This window comes from Culex quinquefasciatus, chromosome 3 (assembly GCF_015732765.1).
Source record: "Culex quinquefasciatus strain JHB chromosome 3, VPISU_Cqui_1.0_pri_paternal, whole genome shotgun sequence".
Taxonomy (NCBI): domain Eukaryota; kingdom Metazoa; phylum Arthropoda; class Insecta; order Diptera; family Culicidae; genus Culex; species Culex quinquefasciatus.
Genome location: NC_051863.1, coordinates 138,028,289 through 138,055,640, shown reverse-complemented (window position 1 = coordinate 138,055,640; position 27,352 = coordinate 138,028,289). Strand labels below are relative to the sequence as shown.

Sequence of the window (27,352 nt, the reverse complement as noted above, 5' to 3'; positions counted from 1 at the left end):
TTGCGGTGATTTGGGGTCGGAATCGGTTGCGGTGTGATCCACTTTCACCGTTCGTCCGCATTGATTCCAAAGTCCAACCAACTCCCTCACATTCATCGAGGTAACTTACCATTAATCTTCTCAATTTGTTGTCCCCCCCTCCCCCTTTCCCAATTTCAGACGGAGCCTCCCTCAGCCAAGTGGCCTATCTGCTGTCGGAGGGATCGACGCTGTGCGGGGTGTCCCATCCCAACATCCTGTTCCCGGTGGCAGCTGTCACCGAGCTTTCGGGCCCGCCGAAGGTGGCCTACCCGCTGGCGACCAAGGGAAACCTCAAACTGTAAGGCTCTTTCGCAGTTAGATTGTTGATGCTTTTATTGTTTTAATTGTACGTCGGCTAGGGTGGAACAGTTCTTCCATAGCTGGTGATATTTTTAACTGTTGAAATATTTTTGTTTTATTTTTTTTGTGATAAAATACTGTTTGTTGTTCATTTAAATTGTTTTCATTTAAACAAAAATAAACAATTCATAGTATCATTCTAAGTCAACATAGCAATAATTATCTTTTGTTCTTTTAGTTTTCATTGGATTTTTTCTCCATGTTTTCAAAACTTTTCTTGTTTAATGTTTCAATAAAAAGTTTTTCGCTCTTCTTTCTATCGTTTTTTTTTATTATTTTTTTATCGTTTTTAACAAAAATCGATGTTATTTTCGTTTTTATTCTACTTTTGTTATATCAGTTTTTTTTTCCCTTTTTTGCATTTTGTTATTTTTTTCGTTTTTCCATAAACTTTTTGGTAAGTTTTTGCTTTTTTTATTTTTATCCTGTTTTTGTTATTTTTTAAAATAATTTTTGGATTTTTTGCATTTTTTATAGTTTTTTTTATTTTTTTTAGTTTTTTTTTTATTTTTGTCCTTACGCTTGGTTTATTTTTTATTTTTGTTTTTTTGTTTGTTTGTTGTTTTTTTTTCGTTTTTGGTATTTTTAGTTTTTTAGTTTTCTTTTTATTTATTTTTTTGATTTCATTAAAAATATGTTTTTTTTTGCTTTTTTTTGTTTTGTTCTGTTTAAATTTAGTTTTGTTTTATTTTATTTTGGATTTTTTTATTATTCATGGATTTTTTGCGTTTTTAATAGTTTTTTTTATGTTTTTTATATTTTTTTCTAGTTATTTTTATTTTATCCTTTTTTTATTTTATTTTTTTCTTCGTTTGTTTGTTATTTTTTTCGTTATTCGTATTTTTGGTTTCATTGTGTTTTGTTTTTTAGTGTTCTTTTTATTCATTTATTTATTTTTTAATTTCTTTAAAAATATGTGTTTTTTTGTTTTTTTTTTAATATTCTTTTTATTGTTTTTATATTTTTGGCATTATTTATAGATTTTTGCTTTTTAATTATTTTTTTTATGTTTTTTAAAAGTAATTTTTTCCTTGTTTTTGTTCTTTTTTTCTTTGTTTGTTTTTTTCGTTTTTCGTATTTTTGTTTTTTTTTGTGTTCGTTTTTTAGTTTTCTTTTTTATTTATTGTTTTGATTTCTTTAAAAAAATATTTTTTATCGTTTTTTTTTGTTGTTTTTCTTGCTTATTGTTTGGTTTTCCATTAATTCTGTTTTTTCGTTTTTTTTTTTTCGTTAATTCCAATCTTGTTTTTTGTATTTTTTGTTTTTTCGTTTTATTACTTTTTTCAAGTTTTTTTTATCGTTTTGCTTTTTCGTTGTTCGAATCTTTTTTCGTTTCAAAATAGTTTAAAACGATTTAATTTTGTTTTCACGTTATTTTGCTTTTGTTTAGATTTTTCTTGTATTTTATTTTTATTTTTTCCATTTATTTCGTTTTCGTTTAGTTTTTCGTTGTTTGTTTTTTTGTTCTTATAGTTTTTTTTTCTTTTTACGTTTTAATATAGTTTTTTCGTGATTTTTCTTTTGTTTTTTTTTCTAGCACTTTTTTTTATTTATTTTTTTTCGTTGTTTGTTTTTGGATTTTTTCGAAAGTCTTTTTATCATTTTTTTTTATTTTTTCGTTATTATTTTTTGTTTTTTTTTCTGGTTTTTCTTTTGTTTCTTTATTTTTTGTTTTGTATTTTTTTATTGGTTTTATTTTCGTTTTTGGTTTTTTTTTCGTTTACTTATGAGTTTAGCCTTGTACAAATTTTATTTATAGTTTTGTTTGTTCTGATTTATTTCTTATCACTTTTTTATTTTTTCGTTATCATTTTTTGTTTTTTTTTCTGGTTTTTCTTTTGTTTCTTTATTTTTGGTTTAGTATTTTTTTATTGGTTTTATTTTCGTTTTTGTTTTTTTTTTCGTTTGCTTATTCGTTTAGACTTGTACAAATTTTATTTATAGTTTTGTTTGTTCTGATTTATTTTGTTTATTTCGTTTATTAAGTTTATTTCGTTTATTTCGTTTATTTCGTTTATTTCGTTTATTTCGTTTATTTCGTTTATTTCGTTTATTTCGTTTATTTCGTTTATTTCGTTTATTTCGTTTATTTCGTTTATTTCGTTTATTTCGTTTATTTCGTTTATTTCGTTTATTTCGTTTATTTCGTTTATTTCGTTTATTTCGTTTATTTCGTTTATTTCGTTTATTTCGTTTATTTCGTTTATTTCGTTTATTTCGTTTATTTCGTTTATTTCGTTTATTTAGTTTATTTCGTTTATTTCGTTTATTTCGTTTATTTCGTTTATTTCGTTTATTTCGTTTATTTCGTTTATTTCGTTTATTTCGTTTATTTCGTTTATTTCGTTTATTTCGTTTATTTCGTTTATTTCGTTTATTTCGTTTATTTCGTTTATTTCGTTTATTTCGTTTATTTCGTTTATTTCGTTTATTTCGTTTATTTCGTTTATTTCGTTTATTTCGTTTATTTCGTTTATTTCGTTTATTTCGTTTATTTTGTTTATTTCGTTTATTTCGTTTATTTCGTTTATTTCGTTTATTTAGTTCATTTCGTTTATTTCGTTTATTTCGTTTATTTCGTTTATTTCGTTTATTTCGTTTATTTCGTTTATTTTGTTTATTTCGTTTATTTCGCTTTTATCGTTTTTTATTTTTTTTCGTTTTGCTGTTGCATTTTTTTGTTTTTTTTGTGTTTTCTTGTTTTGTTTTATCACATTTTTTTGTTTCGTTTCAACAAAAATAAGAAAAAAATGAACGTGTAACACTGCACCTACTGCATATCATGAATCGTGATGTTTAAATCGAAGATTTATTGCAACCCCCTGCCCAACATAACCCCCAACTTTTAAGCCGCCCAACAACAACAACGCCACATACCTCCACGCGATCCCATAAATAAATCGAAGGAGAGCCGCCCGAAAAGCCACAATGACCTATAAGGGGAGAAACTGCTGTTTTTCACTCAAGTTCTAGATAAACGAAGAGAGAGAGCGAAAAAAAAACACACAAAACTTTTCTGGCGGAGATTTCCGACAAGGCTTTTTCGGGTTTTAAGTTTAATACCACTGACAAAATAAAGCGCTCCCTCCCACTATCGCCACCACCACACGCAAGTACAAACTACACTGCACAGTAGTGTTGTAGTTTGAGCGGATGCGGAAGTTGGGCCAAAAGGACACGAGACAGCAAAATGAGACAAAATTATACGGGACAAGAGTGATATCGAACAAACATTAGCATAGTATAAGGGACTCACCGTACTACTGCTGTTTCAGATCGTTGCAAAAAAAGGAGAAAAACAACAAGACGACGGAAACTTTAAAACTATGAGGTAACTTTTGCAACCGGTGGGGAGGTGGGTTTGGGGACCATATGTTTTCGTTGGTTCCTAGCCCCTTAGATTGTATCTCACTCACACAGTTTGAAAAAGGGATCTTTGTTGGGAGAAAATAATGTGGCTTGCTTGTTCTCTAGATTTGGGAGATTTGCAAGTTGAACCCGTGCGGTGGTTGTGTTGTCCCATGTTTTTCAACTTTGGGGAAATTATGTAGCAATCTACATAAACATGATGGTGTATGGCTTTGGAGATTTCAAGCTGGGAGAAAAGTTTATGGGACAGACATTGAACCTGATTGTAAAGGTTACCTTTTCAGCACTGCAATTAATTATTATACATATAATTTTGTTGATATTGTGACGGTAGAGGGCAATAACAAAATTCATGCCATTTCAATAACAAATAAGGTTAAAATGACAAAAAATGTTATGGAATCTTCTTGATAAATCCATTTTTGCATAAGAGTTCAATAACAGTTTATGTTATCCTAACAAAATTTGTTATTGGTCTGACATTGGTTGAAAGCCAAAACTACTTTGGAATAACATTTGTTGTTATGGAAGAATACCTCCAACTGTTATTGGGATGATAGGATTAGTTGTTAAAATTACAAAACATAATAACTAAGATTATTTCGAAGAATAACTAAAAGTAACATTAGTTTATCATTACAATAACATAAAATTTATAACGACGAATAACAAATCTTGTTATAAATAACATAAAGTGTTATTGGGCTAGTATTTTCAAATATCAAAAAATGTTATTCTCAAGTTTTTTTTCCCGGAAACCCGAGCTAGCCCAATAACACTTTATGTTATTTAAAACTAATTTTGTTATTCGTCGTTATGAATTTTATGTTATTGGATTGTTATTGTCTTAACAAACTAATGACACTTTTAGTTATTCTTCGAACAATTCTTTGTTATTATTTTTTGTAATTTTAACAGCTAATCCTATCATCCCCATAACAGTTGGAGGTATTCTTCCATAACAAAAAATGTTATTCCAAAGTTGAATTGGCTTTCAACCAATGTCAGCCCGAGCAGACGGAAATAACTTGGGAATAACATTTTTTGATATTTAAAAATACTAGGCCAATAACATTTTATGTTATTTATACCAAGATTTGTTATTCGTCGCTATGATTTTTTTGTTATTGGATTGTTATTGTAATAACAGACTAATAACATTTTAGGTTATTCTTCGATCAAATCTTTGTTATTATTTTTTGTTATTTTAACAACTAATCCGATCATCCCAATTACATTTGGAGGTATTCTTCCAAAACAAAAATTGTTATTCCAAAGTTGTTTTGGCTTTTAACCAATATCAGACCAATAACAAATTTTGTTCTGATAACATAAACTGTTTTGAAACCCTTATGCAAAAATGGATTTTTAAAGAAGATTCCATTAGATTTTCTGTTATTTTAACAGTATTTGTTATTAAAATGGCATGAATTTTGTTATTACCGTCTGCCCGGGAAGCGTACGAAGATATTTGAAGACATTTTTAAAAAATTTAAAATAATAAAGTTTTAGACATAGAAATTAGCATCAGATGGTAACAGCGATATAACTTGGCTCATAAAATATCATTGTTGAGACACAATCTCCATCAACATCATCTCTTTGTCCCACCAGACGATCAAATTGGCCAACAATGGGCCAACCAATTTGATGAAACAAGACCCACAAAAAAAAACAGCCCACATGGTCACAAAATATAGGTATCCTTCAAGCAAAAAAAAAATGCCAAAACCTCCACCGGACATGTATAATACGTTGTACTCCAAAAACGCCTTTTGGCACTCACTGGCACTGGTGTGTTGACATGACGATATTTCCTGCAGGCAACATTGTGTTTTCGAAGGTTTTTTTCCCGGCTATCAAAACAACTTTTCTTTTTCATTCTTTTCTTCAGAATCTCCGTATCCTATCACCCAACGAACGGTTCAACCAAAACATTGCGGAGAAGTGATTCTGCAAATTTGCATAAATTTTCCCTCTGCAGGAGAAGAAAAAAAACTTGGGAAAACCTTTCTTCCCCGTCTTCTTGGCTGGGGATCTGCTCCCTTCAAACGAGCCACATAACTGCTGCAATCTTCTCACATTTTCGATATTCTTCCTTCAAGCAGGGCGTTTGTTTTTTCTTGTGTCGGTTTCATAACTTTTACTTTCCATTTTTCCTCGTTTTTTCCCCCAGTGTCGCACATCTTGGCACTTTGAGGCACTGTGAAAAAAAAAATCAAAACTCCGAAACCTCTCAAAAAATAATTTTTTTTTCCGTGCTTTCTCTCCTCGCAGATACCTCCAGAGCTGCCGGGAGATCGGGCTGCAGGGCACGGGTCTGTCGCTCAGCACCCGACAGCTGGTGGATTTTGGCCTGCAAGTGGCCCGTGGCATCTCGCATCTTCACTCGCTCGGCGTCCTGCACAAGGACATCGCCACCAGGAACTGTGTGTGAGTATTATGCTGCCTACTTCTCTCTTTGCTTCATCTTTTCCCCATCAGGACGACATTTCTTCAGCTGGGCATGTGTTTATGTGATTTTGGGGCTATTTTAGAACTTTTGATTTTCAGTTAAGGTTTTATAGCTGTTAGCATTGAATATAACATTTTCCAAAACAAATGGCAAAATACGCTTTGTTATATTGCAGTTAGGCTGGTACAAATTTTATTTAAAGTTTTTGTCTCCCCCCTTCAAAGTTGGCCCGAAAAATCAGGGGGCAAATTTTTTTTTTACAAAAAACTTCAAAATTTTAATGAAATTTGAAGTTTGCCATGTTTGGGTTGATTTAAAAATCTTTTGAATTTTGGAAAATTGTCAACGTTTATTTATATTTTTTTTTCGCTAAATTTGTTTTGTCATTTTTTTTAATCTAATGATTGCAAAACATCTGAACTAGTGTAAAATGCATTTTAAAACACTTTTTCCATGCAAATGTTTAAACTCCAATATCAATCAGAGTGGAACGAAAACCAAGAAAAGTATGACCGAACTTGCATGTGATTTAGATTGCAGCGATTTAAACATGTAAATAACATTCCGAAAGGGAATCACTGCACAGTAGGGTGCCCAGAATATGGAACTTTTTCTCAAAACTTCGCTCCACAAGCTGAATATTGTTCCTTGAGCTATTTTAGGACTCTGCTTCAAATATGAGCAAAATCGGTCAATATAACCCATTGATACTCAAAGGTGAAGTTTGTATGGGAAAAATCGAAAAAATGTTTGGAAAACCCAACTTTTTTACGGTTTGGTCTGCACGGTACGCTACTTCCATCCAAATATTCTCAAAAGTAAGATTCTCATTGAAAATGTAATGCTCTACAACTTTGTAGAACATACCAAAGCTGTAAAACTTGAACCTGAAAAGTTATTAGCGATTTAAAAAAGTCATTTTTGTATGAAAAATATTCTTTTCACCAACTTTAGGCTCGGGTATCAATGGGTTAATCTCAACCAATTTCAATCAAAATTTACACAGATGCTTAAAATAACCCAATAAACTGTTTTCCGCTTGTGGAGCAGGGGGTCATTTTTTCTGGGCACCCTACTGCACAGTGCACAGTGGTCCGAAACCGAAATCTAGCGTGACAAAATTGATAGCGGCCACACGTTAAGATTTAGAGCTTTGGTGTCTTCGGGACAAATGATCAGGGTCAATTGGGGCATCTTTTGGTATGGTGGACATTAGGGTGGTCCAAATTTTAGGGTGGTTCAGAATTTTTATTTTGGCGGGATGACGAGATAACGCTTTGGTGTTTTCAGAAAAGTTGTAGAGGACACCATTCTTAGCAACTTTGCTGAAGAGCACAAAGCTCTATATTCAAACGGGAAGTTTCTAGAGCCATTTTTGTAATTTAGGTGAAGTGTTTATGAAAAAAATGAGTTTTTTGAATTTATCAACTCAGGCTTGTGTCGTAGCGAGTTGGTGTCTTCTAGACATTTGTAGAGCTTATCAAAACACACATTTATCTTCCAAGAGAGTGAAAATCGGACTTTTAAAAAGAAAGTTATAGCCAAAATACGACGAAAAAGACGCCATTTTGAAATGGTAATAACTCGAAAAGGTGGTGGAGTTTGACCTCGCTCTTAGAAGCATCTGAAAGTACACATTCTAGAGTACATTTGCTGAAAATATCTCGGAGGTCTTTTTTGTTTAACTTATTTAATCTTATTTTGAAAATGAGCATTTTTTAATCGTTTTTTGCCCATAACTTTTGATAGAATTGATCAAAATTCATTTTTCAAGAATAAAAATGTTCATTTTGACAAGCTCTACAATTGTCTAGAAGGGCCCAAAAATGTACAAAATGATTTAGTGGTTGTAAAAGAAGAAACAAGTTTTGGCTGAAATATTTCAGGAATTAATTTAATTATTTTGTCACGCTAGATTTCGGTTTCGGACCACTGTGCAGTGGTCCAGAACGCAAAATTAAGTGGAAAATGGATTTTCAAAAAAAAAATGTGAAATTTTGGAGCTTTGGTGTTTTCAGAAGAGTTTTTGCAAATGGAAAAAAGCAACTTTTCAAATTGGTTCAAAATTAGGGTGGTTCACGATTAGGGTGATTTTGAAAATCTAACTTTTCAGGAACATTTTGGGAATTTTTTCGTCTTATAAAAAGTTCTTGAACTTGCCAATCCAAGCAACTTTGTTGAAGACACCAAAATTTTATCTCGCAATCTACGCCTTCTACGACCAACATTTAGAGAAAGCATCTGAGCAAACCTTTAAAAACCAGTTTTTTGAACGTTGCATTTCTGGGATAAGAATACCCTAACAAAATTCGAAAATCGTCCTACTGTATGTTTTTCCATGTAATTTTGCCCGCTGAATCTGAATCCGCCCTCAGAATTGAGCCAAAGTATCAAAAAATCGATGTTTGGTCATATTTTGGGTTTTAAGATAAATTTACATAGAAACTCAAAATATTTAAATATTGATCCAGTGTGAAAGCAAGTTTTAATTTGCGCACCATGTAAAATACAATGTTAATTGAAAAAAATGGACTACGTCAATCGATTAAACTTCCATTTTTCTTACAAATGAGTCCTGGCTCGACTTTGTACGGCTTGTGTTTCCAGAGATATCGCAGTTTGAAAATTGAGGATTCAACTTTTATTTTGCGAAAAAGGCAAAACTTTGGAGTGGTGTTAAACAGGTGGTCCGATTTGGACAACAATCGAGATTCTCGCTTGTTTTTGTGGTACCACTATGTTTTGATTTTGGGAACAATGTTGTCGATTTTGAAAACATTTACATCGAAATCGACAAAAATGTTGCTGATTTTGGAAACATTTCAATGTTCACAAATTCGACAAAACAGAGTTAATGGATTTGATTACAGGATTTCTATGCGTGTGCGAGTAAAATTAAAATGCTGCCAAAGGCAAACTTATGGGAAACTGGATTAGCTATTTTCGAGACTGAAAAATCAAATTTTCCGTATAGAAATGGCCGAAAATCACAAAAAAATGGCCAAATTTCCTGTTTTTTTATATACACAGTTTTAAAGATACACAGTTCCCTGAAACAAGAGAACAGCCTTATATGACTCACATCTAGTTTAAATTAGAGAAAAGGTAGGATAGTAACAGAAAAAACTGCTTCCCTTTTTATGTTCTTTTTTTAATATTCGTATTTTTTTTAAGGTGCCAAATCTGACGTAATTATTTAACGAACCCTAAGAAGGAAGCTTTTCATTGTTGCAATGAAATTCCATGTACCTTCCAAATATTAGAAAAGTTGAAGATTTGAAGATTTGAAGATTTGAAGATTTGGTTTTCAGTGAATTTAATTAAGATAATAGAGCTTAGACTGATTTGAAAAGGGTAAGCCACCATTTACGTAGGTTTAAGTTTTTTTTTAAACAAGATTGTTTATGCTTTCTTGGAACCAGAATCCTCAAGTTATCGGTTTAAATAACTTGAAATAAAAATAATATTGTCAAGCAAAAACACATATCAGAAAACAATTTGGTTCTATGATCATCAGATCTTTTCTAATCTTAAAACACACAACCATGGCGCAGCACTTTTCACTCATGCATACTAAAATATGTCAACAAGAGACAGAAAAAAATAAAACACATCTTTATTGATGTCCCATTGTGTGAGTGTGTCTCAAGAAGCCGTCTCGTCCTTGACAACCAAAAACACCACCAAGCCTAGCTCCAAGGCCTCAAAGTTTCCCAAAAATACAAGAAGAAAAAAAGTAATTGAATTTTATCCTTCCCTTGTTACGCTTGTAAGATAATGTATTCATAAATCTCAGCCAACTCTCGGCAGTGTTTGGGAGTGACTGTGTATGTGATATGCATTCTTGTATGTGTGCCACATGAGTTTTGAAATAGTTACGCAAAACACTGTACGTTACAGTCAGTTTACCGAAAAAAAATAAATTTAACATTGTTTAAGCATTGATTAAAAATGAATGTTTTGTTAATATTTTTTTTATTTTCAAATATTTAAACATTTCACTTACTTTTTTTTAAACTGAGTGCTGGTGCCCATAAAGCAAGACGGGCCCATAATAAAGGCACAAGTCTCGCTCGACTTCGTCCCAAACCACTGCATCAATTCTTCATCTTTCTTTTCTTCTTCTTCCTTTCTTCTTCTTCCGCAGGCTCGACTCGGAGCAAAACGTACGTGTCTGTGATAACGCGCTGTCGCGTGACATCTTTCCGGCCGATTACCACTGCCTCGGCGACAACGAGAACCGGCCGATCAAGTGGATGGCGCTGGAAACGCTGGAGAAGAAGTTTTACACCGCCTCCAGCGACATCTGGAGCCTGGGCGTGCTGCTGTGGGAGCTGGCCACGCTGGCGGCGATGCCGTTTGAGGTAGGTTCCGGGGAATCAAAGGGTAGATGGAGACATTTTTATGACAGGCACCATCTTTGGACGGATGACGAATTTTATTGTTTAGGCTTCTTGAATGTTTTTGTTTTATTTGAATTTTCTATGCTTTAATCTTCGAAGTCTTTAAAAAACTGAGATAAATTTCCTAAATCTTCATTTATACAAGCAATTTGTATTGAAATTAGTTTTCACATTAGCTGATGAAAATTTCATAATTTTTGTGAGCAATTCTCTACGAAATCAGTCATTTTTTTAGAATTTCAATTTTTGTGCTTTTTAATCCGACTAAAACTTTTGTGGTGCCTTCGGTATGCCCAAAGAAGCTATTTTGCATCATTAGTTTGTCCATATCATTTTCCTTACAAATTTGGCAGCTGTCCATACAAAAATGATGTATGAAAAGTCAAAAATCTGTATCTTTTGATAGAATTTGTTCGGAGCGGACTGTATTCTTGCTTCACTTCAGGCGGACTTGGGGAACCAGTTTTGGGAGGGTCGGAAATACCACAAGCAAACAGAAAAAACACTTTAACTTTCTCTAAACTATTCTATTAACTAACACATAACTAATTTTAGAGGTTAAATAATGTTTCCTTCCGACGATCGCGACGCGGTGACTTTACGTCCGACCGGTTCGGCTGCTTGCGATAGACTTGCTGCTTCTCCGAACGATCGCGCAAACTCGTCCGTTGCGCGCCAAAAAACTCTCCACTCTTCGTCGTCGTTCGGGTTGTCGCTCTCTTTCTAGCACCGTCGTCATCAACGGCGCGCTGTTGCCGCGCACATCGTTTGTGCGCTTCTTTCTCCCTTTCGGGCGTCGTCGTGCTAACTCGCGCAAGTCGTTGCGCGCGCTTCTTTTTGTTGTTGGCAACGACGCAGGCTGGGTTGCCACCTTCTTTTCCGTTCTTGTCGCAGCAGGCACAGTGCTGCCAAAATCAAACCAAAATTTCCTTCGAGCTGACCTTGTCAGGCTCGAACATCCTCCACCCGCGAAGAACTGCCGTTGATATCCAGGCGATCCAGAGGTCATTCTTTCGCCTCCCAGGTGTGGCCGTACTTTGACCAGGTGTGTGTTCTTTCAATTCTTTGCCGGGCGCTCTTGGGATCCGCAAGTCGATGCGAACCCCTTTCGCCCTGTTGTACAGAACCGGGCTAATCTTCGTTGCGTTCTTACAGGATGCGCCGGTCAGCGCAGTTAACAGTCGCAGGGGCTGCCAAAAGGCCTGGCCGACTCGTGGGATGTGCTCCAGTGCTTGTTGATGCTTGCCGATTGTAGGAAACCGGCATCTTGTTCTGCTTCCACTTGGACCATCTCCAGTGCCTCCAGCTGATGCTCGCTTTAGTGGATCGGCGTCTACCGACCGCTTGTGTGGAACGAATCCTTCAGTGTCACTCCTTTGCTTCTTCCATGCTGGTGCTGCAGCTGCTGGATATTTCGAACGCTCATCGCTCAGCTGTGTGTCAACTGCAGCAGCCTTGTGCGGCGCCGAGGCCGCCCTTGTACGCACCGTTACTCCTCCACATGCGTTTGTAGTCTTCTCAAGTACGCTGAGTGCAGCAGAGCGCTGCGTCGTGGGACCTTGAACCTTGTGTCCTTGGTCAGGAATCGCTCGGCTTGAAAAGCCAGCGTTGTCTTCGAATGTTCGCAGTATCACGTGGAACGGCAGGTAAACTTGCTTCAAATTCGTTGGATCACTCACCTCACTTGCTTCCTTGTAGATTCCAACTTCTCGTGCGCAGGCTTCGGTGTGCTGCTCCAAGTTGGGTCGATCCTCAAACTCCGTGCCTTGAATCAGGACCGCTTCTTCGTGTGCTGCGCCACTTCCAATCGTGCCGTCCAAGACCTGGCTGAAGCTCGTCTCGCGCAGAGCCACCAAGTTGACTCTGACGGCGAGTTGGACTCCAGCAGGAATCGCCATGGTGTTGGAACGTGACTGATCTTCGATGTCAGCCAACTCGTTCGCGTGGTGTCTGTCCAGTTCATGTTGTGTCGTTATTAATAAACAACTGCAGGGGTGTGGGCTGCAGGGTTTATTCCGAGAGTCCACGACGGCTGACAGCGCGTCGGGCGCTAGTTGTCCTTGTCCAGAGGAGCTGGCTTCTGGCGTCACTGGACTCGTGTCGGCTTGTTGTGGAGCACCAGGTTGCTCCACCTTCGTTGGTTTTGTCGGTTGCTTTGGGTTTCTCCGGCACTCGGCGTGCAGCAGGGTGTGGTGCCGCTTCTTGCACGTCGCGCACGCTCCGGTGGACACACACTGCGCCGAGGTATGTCCCGTCCGGAGGCAGTTGAAGCAGAGGCGCTTCTCTTTTGTCTTGAACAGCCGCTCGGGGACTGTCTTCTCCAGGAATTGCGGACACTTCCAGCTCTTATGCTGGCTTAGTCCGCACACGTCGCACGTCTGTGCTGGCTTGCTTCCGGTGTTCAAGACCATTCGCTGCTGACCCTGTTTGTCCGTTGTGGTTTGTCCGGGTGTCTTCTTGGTGGGTTGTGACGAGTCCTTCTCGTCAGCGGTCTTGATCGTCTCGATGACGGGCTGCTCAGTCTTGGCGTTCTCGGACCGTTCACCATGCTGGATGGTAAACTCCGGTTGATCACTGTCCAGCAGCTCTTCCAGCTGCTTCCAGGAACTCTTCGGGGTTTCGTCGATGGCCATTGTAACGTTTGTAGTTTTTGCTTTGGTCAAGTATAGTTAAAAGAATATGTAAATCTGTAAAACCACTATATTATGTAAGATTTAATTGAAACGAACAATACCCCAACCTCAAAGTCGCCCCGGCGAAACGTCAAGCAGCAGATGACACCACTACACTCACACTGCTTCCGGCCTGTTCGAGTGTGAGTAGGAGAGAAAAAAGGGAGAGCGAAGATCATGGCCTGCTGGTGGTGGTGGGTTACTTTCATCCACGTCTTCGCTCGATCAGTTCTTGCCTGCCTGTTCGTGCAGAAGGTCGCGTCGCGCGAACAACAGCCGCTGGAAAGTTTCCACGCGGTTTCTTTTCTGATCGGATCGCGCAGCCGAAAATCGCCGTTGGAGGAACAAACCAGAGCGGTGGGAGGCCGCGGAAGCTCGGCGCCACCGTCAGGAACCGGCGCTGGTGATTCTGCAAGGAAAAGTGGTGCTGTCGACGACGTAGGGTGAAGCTGCTGGTCAACACTCGGATCCGGCGAACAAGAACCACGTTCCGCTGGCCGCCGACCGCAACCGCCGGACAAGAACCACGTCCCGCTGGCCAACCACGCGCACCGGCGAACAAGAACCACGTTCCGCTGGCCGCCGGACAAGAACCACGTTCCACTGGCCGCCAACCGCCGGACAAGAACCACATCCCGCTGGCCAGCCACGCGCACCGGCGAACAAGATCCACGTTCCGCTGGTCTCCGACTGCAGCCGCCGTTGAAACCACACGCCGCCATGCGGGTGAACCCCCGAAGAACCAGGACGGGTCGTACCCGGCATTCCGCGGCAGCTGAACCGAAGGTGATCCGGAGGGAACCGGCTCATCAGACAACCACGCGGCGACGAACGCAGCAGGCCGGGCACGACGAAGAGAGGTGAGGAAGAGTTGGGTGTAGGAAGAAAAGAGAAAGAAGAGCAGTTGCTAGGGCCGGTGAGAAGAAAATAAATGACTTTGGAAAAGAACAGTGAAACTGTAATTATTCGGCTATCCGGGAAGGCTCATTCAGTACACTGGCGCCCAACAAAAAGACTCACGTTAAAAATTTGTGATAAGTTTTAGATTTTTGTTATACGTTAGATCATTTGGTTTTTGAGCGATAAACTAGTGATGCATCTTATTTTTTGTTAAGTGCGTTGGGAAAGCAAGCAGGAGGAAAAGAAGGTCAGCCGGAGACGTGTTTGCCATGCAAGATGGCGTATTATTTGGTGTTTGACAGATCAGCTGTTGTTTAGATTTGGTTTTAGATTTGCCATGGATCTGGTGAGCTTCGGGCTTGCGGGTATCAGTTTAGTGTAAGTTGAGGAGGGTCTCCGACCGGCTGTTCTTGGAAGCGATTCTAGAGAGTTTTTTGTGAGTTCCTTCTGAGCTCACAAAAAACTCTGCTCTTTGTCAAGGATTGTGTAACGTTTGTAGTTTTTGCTTTGGTCAAGTATAGTTAAAAGAATATGTAAATCTGTAAAACCACTATATTATGTAAGATTTAATTGAAACGAACAATACCCCAACCTCAAAGTCGCCCCGGCGAAACGTCAAGCAGCAGATGACACCACTACACTCACACTGCTTCCGGCCTGTTCGAGTGTGAGTAGGAGAGAAAAAAGGGAGAGCGAAGATCATGGCCTGCTGGTGGTGGTGGGTTACTTTCATCCACGTCTTCGCTCGATCAGTTCTTGCCTGCCTGTTCGTGCAGAAGGTCGCGTCGCGCGAACAACAGCCGCTGGAAAGTTTCCACGCGGTTTCTTTTCTGATCGGATCGCGCAGCCGAAAATCGCCGTTGGAGGAACAAACCAGAGCGGTGGGAGGCCGCGGAAGCTCGGCGCCACCGTCAGGAACCGGCGCTGGTGATTCTGCAAGGAAAAGTGGTGCTGTCGACGACGTAGGGTGAAGCTGCTGGTCAACACTCGGATCCGGCGAACAAGAACCACGTTCCGCTGGCCGCCGACCGCAACCGCCGGACAAGAACCACGTCCCGCTGGCCAACCACGCGCACCGGCGAACAAGAACCACGTTCCGCTGGCCGCCGGACAAGAACCACGTTCCACTGGCCGCCAACCGCCGGACAAGAACCACATCCCGCTGGCCAGCCACGCGCACCGGCGAACAAGATCCACGTTCCGCTGGTCTCCGACTGCAGCCGCCGTTGAAACCACACGCCGCCATGCGGGTGAACCCCCGAAGAACCAGGACGGGTCGTACCCGGCATTCCGCGGCAGCTGAACCGAAGGTGATCCGGAGGAACCGGCTCATCAGACAACCACGCGGCGACGAACGCAGCAGGCCGGGCACGACGAAGAGAGGTGAGGAAGAGTTGGGTGTAGGAAGAAAAGAGAAAGAAGAGCAGTTGCTAGGGCCGGTGAGAAGAAAATAAATGACTTTGGAAAAGAACAGTGAAACTGTAATTATTCGGCTATCCGGGAAGGCTCATTCAGTACACCATCACGTTGGTGCATCCGACGGTCTTAGCTGTTGTTGGGTTCGTTGTCTCGTCCACCCATTGTGGTACACCAGGCGTGTACGCGATTCTTCGTCGTGTGGGCATGCCTACTTCTAGCAGCTTCTCTTCGATGACCGTCAGGACCTCTGTGTGCAGGTCGTCGAAGGCGTCGTAAAGGGCATCTTGCTCGTCCCGTGATGTTGACGGAACCATGCCAAGGATCTGCCCGTACGCCGTGTGGTACGCATCGTACGCGGCTTCTACCTCCTTCTGGTACGTCTTCAACGCTGCCCATGTGAGCGTCGTGGCATCTCTCAAGCTTTCAAGAATGATAACGAGCTTACCTTGAGCCAGCTCACGCTGGTGGACGACGTCGTTGAACCGCTCCATCTCCGCCAGCTCCTTTACACTGCTCGCTCCGCAGGGGATCACTCAGTGCACTTAGTGACCGGACTTGCCGCCGGTCTTCTTCTTCGGTGTGGCCGCCTTCTCCGAGTTCACCAGCCTCTCCGGTGACTTCCTCGGGCGAAGCGCTTTGGCCACCGATGCTACAGTGGCGGAGCACTGAGCTCGGAACGGCTGCTGGAACCGTTCGCTTTCACTTCACTTTGCGTCGAACATCCGGAACCACTTTCCAGAACGTTCTTCGCGTTTTCCGGAACCACTTTCGCGGAAGTCTTCTCACTTCGAGCGTCTTCACTTCCGGACCAAGTTCGTAGAAGGTTTTCGTCTCTGCCTGCAACTTCCGCTTCTTCTTCTCTGGAGTCGACGCGTCCTTGCTCAGCGCCGCTCCCGGGAATTATTGCAGGCACTTTATGGCAGTTTCCGGCACAAGAGGGACACCAACGATCGGACCCAGTGTCCGAACCAAGCACGGAAATCAGCCAAGTCTGAAATCACGGTACTTGGGGGAACTTTGTGTCCTCTTGGCCGGAACTTCACTTCACTTGAACCTTCTTTCCCGAACCTGTTTCCGGCTTCAGAAGGTTCTGGACGCATCCAAGATGGCGTCGCTTAGCACTTTTTACACTTGCTCTTCGGACGCATTCTGGTCGATTCCAAAATGGCGTCGCCTTTTTCACTCTGAGCACTTTTTCCAGTCACCACGCTTTAGCCAAGATGGCGTCCGTTTTCACTCTTCTTCGCGGCGACTTTTTCCACGTTGTGTTTTTTCAACTCAGTGGGCCTTGTGCACACTTGCCGCGATAGAATCGACCTTCCGCCTTTTTGTCCTTAACTTTCCCCGCAAATCCCGGCACTTCTAGTTCAATTTATCCGGCTCGAAGGACCATGTTCGAAACGGACTGTATTTTCACTTCACTTCAGGCGGACTTGGGGAACCAGCTTGGGAGGGTCGGAAGTATCACAGGCAAACAGAAAAACACTAGAATTTTTCTCTCACTAATTCTATTTACGGCTACTTAACTTAATTTTAGCGATTATTTGTTGTTTCCTTCCGACGATCGCGACGCGGTGACTTTACGTCCGACCGGTTCGGCTGCTTGCGATAGACTTGCTGCTTCTCCGAACGATCGCGCAAACTCGTCCGTTGCGCGCCAAAAAACTCTCCACTCTTCGTCGTCGTTCGGGTTGTCGCTCTCTTTCTAGCACCGTCGTCATCAACGGCGCGCTGTTGCCGCGCACATCGTTTGTGCGCTTCTTTCTCCCCTTCGGGCGTCGTCGTGCTAACTCGCGCAAGTCGTTGCGCGCGCTTCTTGTTGTTGTTGGCAACGACGCAGGCTGGGTTGCCACCTTCTTTTCCGTTCTTGTCGCAGCAGGCACAGTGCTGCCAAAATCAAACCAAAATTTTCTTCGAGCTGACCTTGTCAGGCTCGAACAGAATTTTTTGATCGATTTGGTGTCTTGGGCAAAGTTGTAGGTATGGATAAGGACTACACTGAAAAAAATGATACATGGTAGAAAAAAATTTGTGATTTTTATTTAAATTTTTCTCATAAAAACTTGATTTGCAAAAAAACTATTTTTATTTTTTTTTATCTTTTAATATGTTTAAGATGACATCAAATGCCAACTTTTCAGAAATTTCCAGGTTGTGCAAAAATCTTTGACCGAGTTATGAATTTTTTAATCAATACTGATTTTTTCAAAAAAATTAAATATTGGTCGCAAAATTTTTCAACTTCAATCTCCAATATTTCATTTTTTTTCAATCTGTATTGATTAAAAAATTCATAACTCGGTCAAAGATATTTTGCACAACCTGGAAATTTCTGAAAAGTTGGCAATTTATGTCCCCTAAAAGTAAGTAAAGTAAAAGTAAATCTTTCCCAGTTCCTGAGGGAAACACCCTTGAAGAGTATCGGGGCCGGCTTTTACAAAGCGGATTCAGTGGCAAGTGCATTTTCAACTTAATGTTTACATGTTAAGGTTAATGTTAACATTCAATAGGTCGTTTGTGACGATACACTACCTTCCCTTTACTAAGCAATCGAATCCAGAAGAGAAAAGATCACCAGTTGTGTTGGTCCGAGCCGGGATTTGAACCACGATCTACCGCTTACTAGGCGGAAGCGTTACCACTAGGCTACGTGGCTCGGTCGACTCCCCTAAAACATATCAAAAAAATAAAATAAAAATAAAAATTGTGTTTTTTTGCAAATCAAAAGTTAAATAAAAATCACCAAAAAATTTTTTACGTGTATCATTTATTTTTCAATGTAGTCCTTATCCATACCTACAACTTTTCCGAAGACACCAAATCGATCAAAAGATACACATTTTAGAATTTTCATACATCATTTTTGTATGGACAGCTGCCAAATTTGTAAGGAAAATTATTTGAACAAACTAATGATGCAAAATGGCTTCTTTGGGCATACCGAAGGCACCACAAAAGTTTCAGCCGGATTAAAAAATACAAAAAAAAATCGAGGACAGAAATGTATAATTGCACTTCTTGTACACAAAATTTGTCACCATTCCAAGATGTAATATTATTATATTTTTTGTGTTGCTACTCACTGTGTCTTTTCCTGGGATCAGGGATATTCTGATCGACTGAGTGTCTTCAGCAAAGAAGTAGGTTATGATTAGGACCTTTGGGAAAAATTGGCACATGAAATAAAAATTTGGATTTTTTTAATTATCTGTTTATCACAAAAAGTAAAATTTCCAAAACACGCATTTTTAATTTTTTGAAATTCTTTGATATTCTGAGATGTAGTGCGTGACGATGGTAGAAAATCTGGTTTAGGAGATATGATTTTTTGATAAAAAAAAATCGTGTCTTCATTGGAACATCTGGAAATCTGGACAAAAAGATTGTTAAAAATATTTTTTCAAGCAAAATCAAATTTGCAATTGAAAAGTACATTACAATTTTTTTTAATGTACCGTTTTCAAGTTGAAGCTACTATACTGCCCTTGATCGCAAAAGTGTCTCATATGCATTTTCATCACTTTTGAGTCATTGATGCACTTTGGTTCAAAATCGTGTGGTCTTTCAGAAAAGCCTATAACATCTAGTACTTTGTTCTAAAAATTTGTGTCTAGCCTTATGTGTGAGACAAACTTCAAATGCAATTTTCTCAGCTTGCTGTTTTTGCATATGGGACATTTATGCGAACATGGGCAGTAGGGTGCCCAGAATATGGGACTTTTTCTCAAAACCTCGCTCCACAAGCTGAATATTGTTCCTTGAGCTATTTTAGGACTCTGGGCCAAATATAAGCAAAATAGGTCATCATTTACCCATTGATACTCGGAGATGAAGTTTGTATGGGAAAAAGCGAAAAAATGTATGGAAAACTCAATTTTCTTACTGTTTGGTCTGCACAATGCGCTACTTCCATCAAAATACAGTGGACTCTCTCGTTGTCGATATTGAAGGGACCGTCGAGAGCGTGGGTTATCAATTTATAGATCGCACAATCAAAGCAATCTATTTGAAGGGACTGACAAATTTATTGACAGCAGGAGCAATATTGATATCGAGAAGATCGACAGCCAGAGAGTCCACTGTATTCCCAAAAGTGAGATTCTTATTGGAAATTTAGTGCTCTACAACTTTGTAGAACATACCAAAGCTGTAAAACATGCCCCTGAAAAGTTATTAGCGATTTAAAAAAGTCATTTTTGTATGAAAAACATTTTTTTCACCAACTTTAGGCTCGGGTATCAATGGGTTAATCTGAACCAATTCCGCTCAAAATTTGCACAGATGCTTAAAATAACCCAAAAAACCGGTTTCCGCTTGTGGAGCAGGGGGTCATTTTTTCTAGGCACCCTAATGGGCAGTATAACCCTATCAAGCCTTATGGGTCATAACTACCCAAAAATCAAAATTTCCAAAAGTAGCCTATGATTTTCATATGACCCTTAACATCATAACATTTTTGTTTTTTGAAAATAAAGGCCTGAAATGGTAAGAGTATACGATTTTGATTTATCTTTTCTTTTTTTTGCATTTAAAAAACTGCTTGAAAGAAAAGCAGCCCTGATAAAATGTTTTTAAAAAGCTTTGCAAATTTACAAATTTTCTACATTTTCTCAGAGACTTTAAATTTTGGGCAATCAATTTCTGAGATACAGTCTCAAATAGAATTCTAGAAATCGATGAAAATGAGTTTTTCTAAGTGTTATCTTACTAGCCTGTAATTTTCAACTGACAACATATCGGAAAAAATTGGTCTAATTTTTTATGTTGATAAATGAAACATTTGTGAAATTTTCTGATCTTTTCAATAAGTTGTAAGGAAAGGCATGGACAAAGTTTCATCCAAACCAAAAAATGAAAATCTTAAAATTGCGAAAAATTGTGAATATTTAGAGAACTACTCATTTCTGAAAATTGATTATATTTAATTCAAAATACATGCACAACCGATCGATAATAACTAATAATTTATTCAAAAATATATTTTTAATCGGAGGGAACACTTTTATGGATTTAGAAAAAAAAAACACATTTTATGCCCAATATATGCTCCTTAAACATATTTCCTAAAATTATAATTGTATCAAATTCTCTTTGAATTAAAATAGAAAAAAAACTTTTAAGAATTTGGCATTTTTACATTGGTTTGTAAGCAATAGGAACTGCCCTTGAGAATGCTTTAAAAAAAATCTGATCCAAACCCTACTGTTGAACGGAAATTCGGATTTAAAACGAGCTAAAACTGGGTGGTCCCATTGGTACTGTCAATATACGTTTCACAGTTTGAAATGAAGGGTTTTCACTAAATTTGCGAAAACATTAGGTAGGAGCCGAAATTCCTCCTTAAACTTCTTTGTGATCGAATTACCAATATTTTTTAAAGCTTAAATATCCTAACACTACTGGGTCTCCGATGGGATTTAAATTTTTGACCATGTTTCTGCTATGTTTCAAAGTTATAATTCCTAACATTCCCACATAATTTAAACCAAAGCAAAAAAACAAAAAAACATTGAGGACCATCCATGACCATTGGAGGCTTTTTTATGGAAGATAATCTCATTGATATAAATCCAAATCTATAGTTAATTTTTGAAAATAAAACCCCTATGGTGGTTTGAAAAAACATGATTTTTGATTGTTTGTTGAAAAAAAAAACTCTAAAAATAGTTTACAGAGAAGAGTTCGAAGTTTGTACGCATGGAAAATAAACTAGAATTGAATTAAATACTGCTGCATCCTTGGCTGCATCAATTTTTTAAGAACATCCTATCATGTCTGGTGCAACATTTGAAAAGGGCGCATAACCATTTTGACAGCTGCTGCAATTTTGCCAATTCCAAGAGATCAGACAACTATTTAACAAAACTAACAGTGTTGAAAGGTAGCTGGAGATGCCAGCTATTGTTCGCTTCAAGTTTTGCGAAAAAGTTACAATTGTCTCGGAATGTGCAAAATAGTTCCAGCTGTCAAAATGCTTACGCGCCCTTTTCAAATGTTGCTCCAGATGTTTAGTTTTCAATTTCAAAATGAGGAATCTGTTCTAGATCTAAACACTGGTAAAAAAAACACTGGTTAAAGAAAATCGCGTGTCGAACCTGTCCGAATCGCTCGAGCCCTCACAAACAGTTCAAAATGTAAACCAGGTCAGTATAAACGAATGCGGACATCCAATGCTAAATACTTCTTCAAAATATCACCTTCCGATGACGCGGGACTCACCCAACAATAACAACCGTATTGTTGGGGCATGGAAATCGAGTACAATCACGACACCCCCCACATTTGGAGCACTTTTCAGCACTGAACGCAAACCTCGGCGAACGGTGCTTTCACCGCGTCAACAAACGCCCAAATTGAATTAAATTTGTGCCAAACCTGGTGTGTGTTGCGGTTGGCCTATTTTCCGGGGTCGTAGTCTATAAACGTGATTGCTTTCGTGATAACGAGGAAGATGGCTTTTCCCTGAGAATTTGGACAAGATTGTGAAAGGACCGAACCCATTCGTTGATTAGTTTTTCTTTTTATTTCGATTCAGTTTTGTGTGTGTTGCGCTGCCCTCACGTGGCAATAGGATTGAATTGACGGAAAGAACGTCGTTGAATGGCGTCGTCGTCTTCCGATCCAAAAAATGAAATGGGCTAGTTATTGACTAAATGTGACAACAAAAGCCTCTACCGCGGGACATTGACCGGCGATCCGGAGGGCAATTAATTAGGAATGCGTTGCAACAGCAGTGGCAGTTACGGCAGGGCAGGCCGAACAAATGTTACCACTCCATTACGAGGGACACCCACGGAGTATTGGGTTGACCACTGAACGAGACCATAATGGCACGTAATGAACGCCAGGGAGAAAAGTGAAAGAATATTAAAAACTAATAAAAATTATAAGTATTATTAACAATATCCACAAAAAATAAAAAATAAATATTTTAAGCTATGGACCCTATTTAAAAATTTTATGTGGAATTACCCGGTGTTTGAGTGACTATTATTAGGTTGTCCTATAAATGCAATGTCAAGAAAATCATAGGGCTCATCCGGATTCTAATATATTTATATATCATGAAAAATTCCAAGAATTATTTAGAGACCGCGATTTGTAAATTATTTTTCCCATTAACGGTACACATCAAGCAGAGCTCTTGCACCAAGATTTTTGTTACAGACATATTAGTATCTTCAAAACTACGGGAATTATCGATATAATTTTTGATTCATCCCTTAAAGTACTGTATGCACAATAATTTTCAACAAAGTTTGTTTATTTTTACAATCAGATTGTTGTAGGATTGGGTCCGTAAGTTTGACAAATTTGGAATAAGAAGACAACAACTTCCTTAAGGGTGCACAGCACAGCAGCCAAGGAAGTTGTTGTCTTCTTATTCCAAATTTGTCAAACTTACGGACCCAATCCTGCAAGTATCTGATTATAAAAATAGTCAAACTTTGTTTTGAATAGTTTTGAAGACAGTAACTTAGGGGATGAATAAAAAATCATATCAATAGTTCTCGTAGTTTTGAAGATACTAAAATGTCTATGACAGAAATCTGGGTGCAAAAGCTATGGTTGATGTGTACCGTTAAAAAGTCTGATTTTTTTCCTTGAATATTAAAAAGTAAGATTGGAGAACTCCGCATTAAACGTCACTTTCAATTTTATTTGTTTGGAAATGTGAAGAAAATAAAAAGAATCTTACCGTAGTAAGAACAACATAAATTTATGGTTCAATGGCCATCCATAAATCTCGTGGACACTTTAGGCCAAATCTGCTAAGGCGTTGAAAGTTTTTATAATTAGATGGTGTAATAGAGTGGTACGGGTTCGAATCTCGTCTGTGATCTGGTGATTTTTTCGCTTCTTAACCACTTTCTACTACCAGTTGTCGTTCTACTACGAAAATCTTGAAAATAATAAGAATTGAGATTTTTTTTAAGGAAATTCAACTCCCTACAACTTTGTCGCTGGGTGCAATAAGGTCCAAGTAAATCATGGTTTTTGGTGATTTTTTAGTATTTTCCTATTTACTTCCTATAAACCTCGGTTATACTTTCAAGTGAATTGATAAATTTAAATATTTTTGTTATTTTTTAGTGCTGTTTTCCTGTAGAACACAAAAAATATTTTCATAGATTAAAAATAGGCTTTGTGATATTTCATGCTAAAAATTGCAAATAACACGGGGACCTGAATTTCAAATCACGAAATTCCACGGAAATTTCGCGAAACAAAAAAATTATAATACAATAACTCGGATAATCTTAATAGTTTTCAACGAAATCAACGTACCGAAATCATTGAAATTTTATTAAAAATTAAAACTTACGAAAAAATAAGTTTGTTTCAACTTCTACGGGAATTATCCAACTAAATAATCAAATATTTTGAAAATTTAACAGGACTCAAATCTGAAATGTTTTTAAAGGTTATTTTAATGATCAAAAATATTGTTAATTAAAGTTTAAATAAAAAACATCTATCTTATAATATCTGTTATAAATTAAAACTTTCAAATAAAATAATACTAATATTGTTTAATATTGTATCCTAAAAAAAACTAATAAACTTTTATTGATATTCTAAATAGCAATCTATTTTCCCAATATTTTTCTCTACTCTCGTGGAATTCAGTTTTTCATTCTACATTCTTAATGCTTGCTCCTCCGATCAATGATATATTGACTCTGGTAAAAACCACTGTTTCTACTGAATGTTACTTTTACATGAATGTATGTGCAGTCTCATCAAAATATACATGTTCATCCAATTTTATAAAAAAAAGTCCTTTGATAACTTGATGGTTCCTAGAATATGTTTTTTACTTTGACTGATTTTATTCAACAAATTTTGTAACAAATTTTTATTAATGTTTATCACGCCTTTTAATTTAAAACTAATACAATTTTAACTTTTTGGTCTTGAAGGATGAAAAATTTGTTATGTTGTTATTTCAAAGAATTGATTTGAGAAAATTGATAATTTTTTTAGAAATATTCAAATTACACGAATTACACGCTGTCCCCGAGATCGTGAAAATCACTAACCCTAATTATTAATAAAATAACACAATTGATATGCTTTACTTTACTCTTATTGATCTACAACCTCCGAGCCATTCGATGTCTCCAGATGCGTTGGAGCCCTTGCAAATGTATGGCTTGAATTTGAAAATTTGACATTTTTACATCGAAAAGATAGCAAAACTTTACGAATGTTTAATTTTTTAAACATTGAAAATAGGACCATTAGTTGAAAATTTGTTTCTCCAATTTTCTCAAAGATTTTGGACCAGTATGCCCACCGGAACAAACCCCTGAATGCCCGCCAAAAAGTCATTTTTGTTACATCCTAATAAATATCACTTGAATTTTGCCAACCTTCTGTGGCCGAATGGTTACGGGTTTCGCCTCATAAGCGGAATGTCATGGGTTCTTCTCAGGGTGGCAGCATTAGGTTTAAGTTCAGAGGTAGCAGCAACCGTATGAGTATAAAACGGTTGCTTCACGTGCTCTTCTAGCATGTGATTAATCTTGGGATATTCCTTTGCGCCTCTTCCCAAAATACTTTCCTCGTGTCTTCGCATGTAAATAATGCCCAGCCGATCGGTATTGCACTGCAGTCCAGTCGCATTGTCCAGATCAGAGCAAAGGGAACACCGCAAATATAGCACAACAAAGACAATTGTCTTTACAAGACCCCGCGCGGCAAATAATAGCTGCTGGGAAGAGCTTGAAAAATGACACGAAAAAATTGTCACCGCGGTTCTAGCGATACATAGCACACAAGGCACAAGGAAAGGAGTTTACAGCATCTGGATGGAACAGCACTTTCCATCTCAATAGGGACTGCGTTATAGATCTGGAAATGCTTAATAACAGTAAAAATGGGTAACACGCTACAATAGTTCTCGTAATCAGGATTAAGTGGCTTAATACTCAAACAGAAAAAATCACTTGAATGGCCATAACAATTGAAAGGGTGACCATATCTTCATAGTTTATGACTCAATGGATTGGTCTTTCAATAACCTATCCAATGATGTATCACAAGATAGATCAGGACATCATTTTCATCCAATTTACTGAGATCCGGCTTCAAAAAGTCCATACATATTTTTTAAGTAGTCGTAACTTTAGATAGGGTGACCAGATCTTGAATGTTTATCGCTCATTTGAAAAGTCTTTTGATTATATTTCTAATTATTTATAATATGATGGGGTTTGGTGTTAAATAAGGTTATATTATGACATCCAGACATTTTCGAAAACACATTTTTATACATACTGTTTGAACTTCTCATCAAAACTTAAAAAAGTTAAACTTTATCTATGGGACCCTAAATCGAATCGAATGCGATCAATTTGGTTAAAATTGGTTCATCAAACATACAGACATTTGCACAGTTTTCGATTCTGAGTCGAAATGTATACATGAAAGTAGGTCTAGGACGTTTTTATTAAAATTTCATTTTCCGAGCATGATTATAGCCTTACCAGTAAGATGCAAATATTCATAATTTTGACAGTCGAAACAATTGGGCTTGATAAGCGTACTTACATTTTAGTTCAATCAATCAGTTTAATTTATTGTTATTATAAATATTGTTTTCTCCCGCATGAAAAAAATATATGAAAATTTAAAACTCACAAATATTATAGTTTTCATAAAGTTGTGATAACAACAATAAAATTTATTTTGGAATATACCGGATTGCAAAACTAACTTTAATATTTAATATTGCTAAATAGTTCAATTCATTTAGTGTGTTTGTATGAAAGCGATCCTCTGAAAAAAAATTTGTCATGATGTTTTAAAGAAATAACATTAAATTGACAAAAGTGTTTTTGAATGCAGCCAAAAATAAAAAAAAATGAATTATACATCCCAGAGGCTATAGAAAAAAATCGAGTGCTTTTTTTGTTGATGAGACTTCTTTTAAGGCTCTAAAAGGCATATTTCCCGATCAGCTATTTGGCGGCCATCTTTGTTTTAGAAAAACATTCAAATCTTGATTCAGCATGTTTCAATCAAAAAAAAGACACCCTGCCCCCTGATTGTACGGAACGATTTTGGATGGGGAATCGAATATTCGTTTTTGAAATTTGATTATTTTAGATTTTTTAAATGAAATTACGTGCAACTTATTAAATTTTATTGTTTTTTTCATATTTAATACAGTTTCCTTTAAATTCATATTTGCTTATTTTAATCAATTTGATTTTAACTCTCTTTTTTCGAAAAAATATCTTTATTTTAATATTTTATTAAACTCTACCGATGACCAAACAAAATCTTTAGGAACCGTTATCAGGGGTGACATTGTTTCTGCATTTTTGTATGACTCGATCTCACCCCAGATGACACTTGATTTGACAAATGATTTGAAAAGCATTTTTTACAAAATATTGTTATTGTTGATTTATGGAGTGAGCAAAATAGAAACTTTATTACAAATTCATGTTTGCAAATAAGCCATAAAATATTTCTCTAACAAATTTTGAGTTTGAAAAAGATTGTAAATGCGTAAGCAGTCTCAGATGGTAGTCCTAGATGTCCCCTACAAGCTCCAGGTCGAATCGATTTGATATCTGGATGGAACACTTTTTTATTTGAGTTTGAAAGTTATGCTATTTTTTCACTAAAATGTCAATAACTCCTTTTAGATTCAACCAATTGTGATGCTTCAACCCGCATTTTGTTGGACTTTTCAAGCCCTTTCAGATGCATTTTGAATTTTAAATTTTGCCCAAGTT

At 37.7% G+C, this 27,352-nt stretch overlaps 1 protein-coding gene across 1 annotated transcript in view; it reads left to right on the top strand.

The window, feature by feature from the left end:
* LOC6052525 (tyrosine-protein kinase Drl) overlaps positions 1 to 27,352 on the top strand; it is a 134,172-nt gene that overhangs the window by 94,600 nt on the left and 12,220 nt on the right. The window contains exons 8-10 of the mRNA XM_038264752.1: positions 160 to 319; positions 6,028 to 6,183; positions 10,353 to 10,569. Of these exons, the coding sequence (XP_038120680.1) occupies positions 160 to 319; positions 6,028 to 6,183; positions 10,353 to 10,569 (533 nt within the window). The remainder of the gene's footprint in view (positions 1 to 159; positions 320 to 6,027; positions 6,184 to 10,352; positions 10,570 to 27,352) is intronic.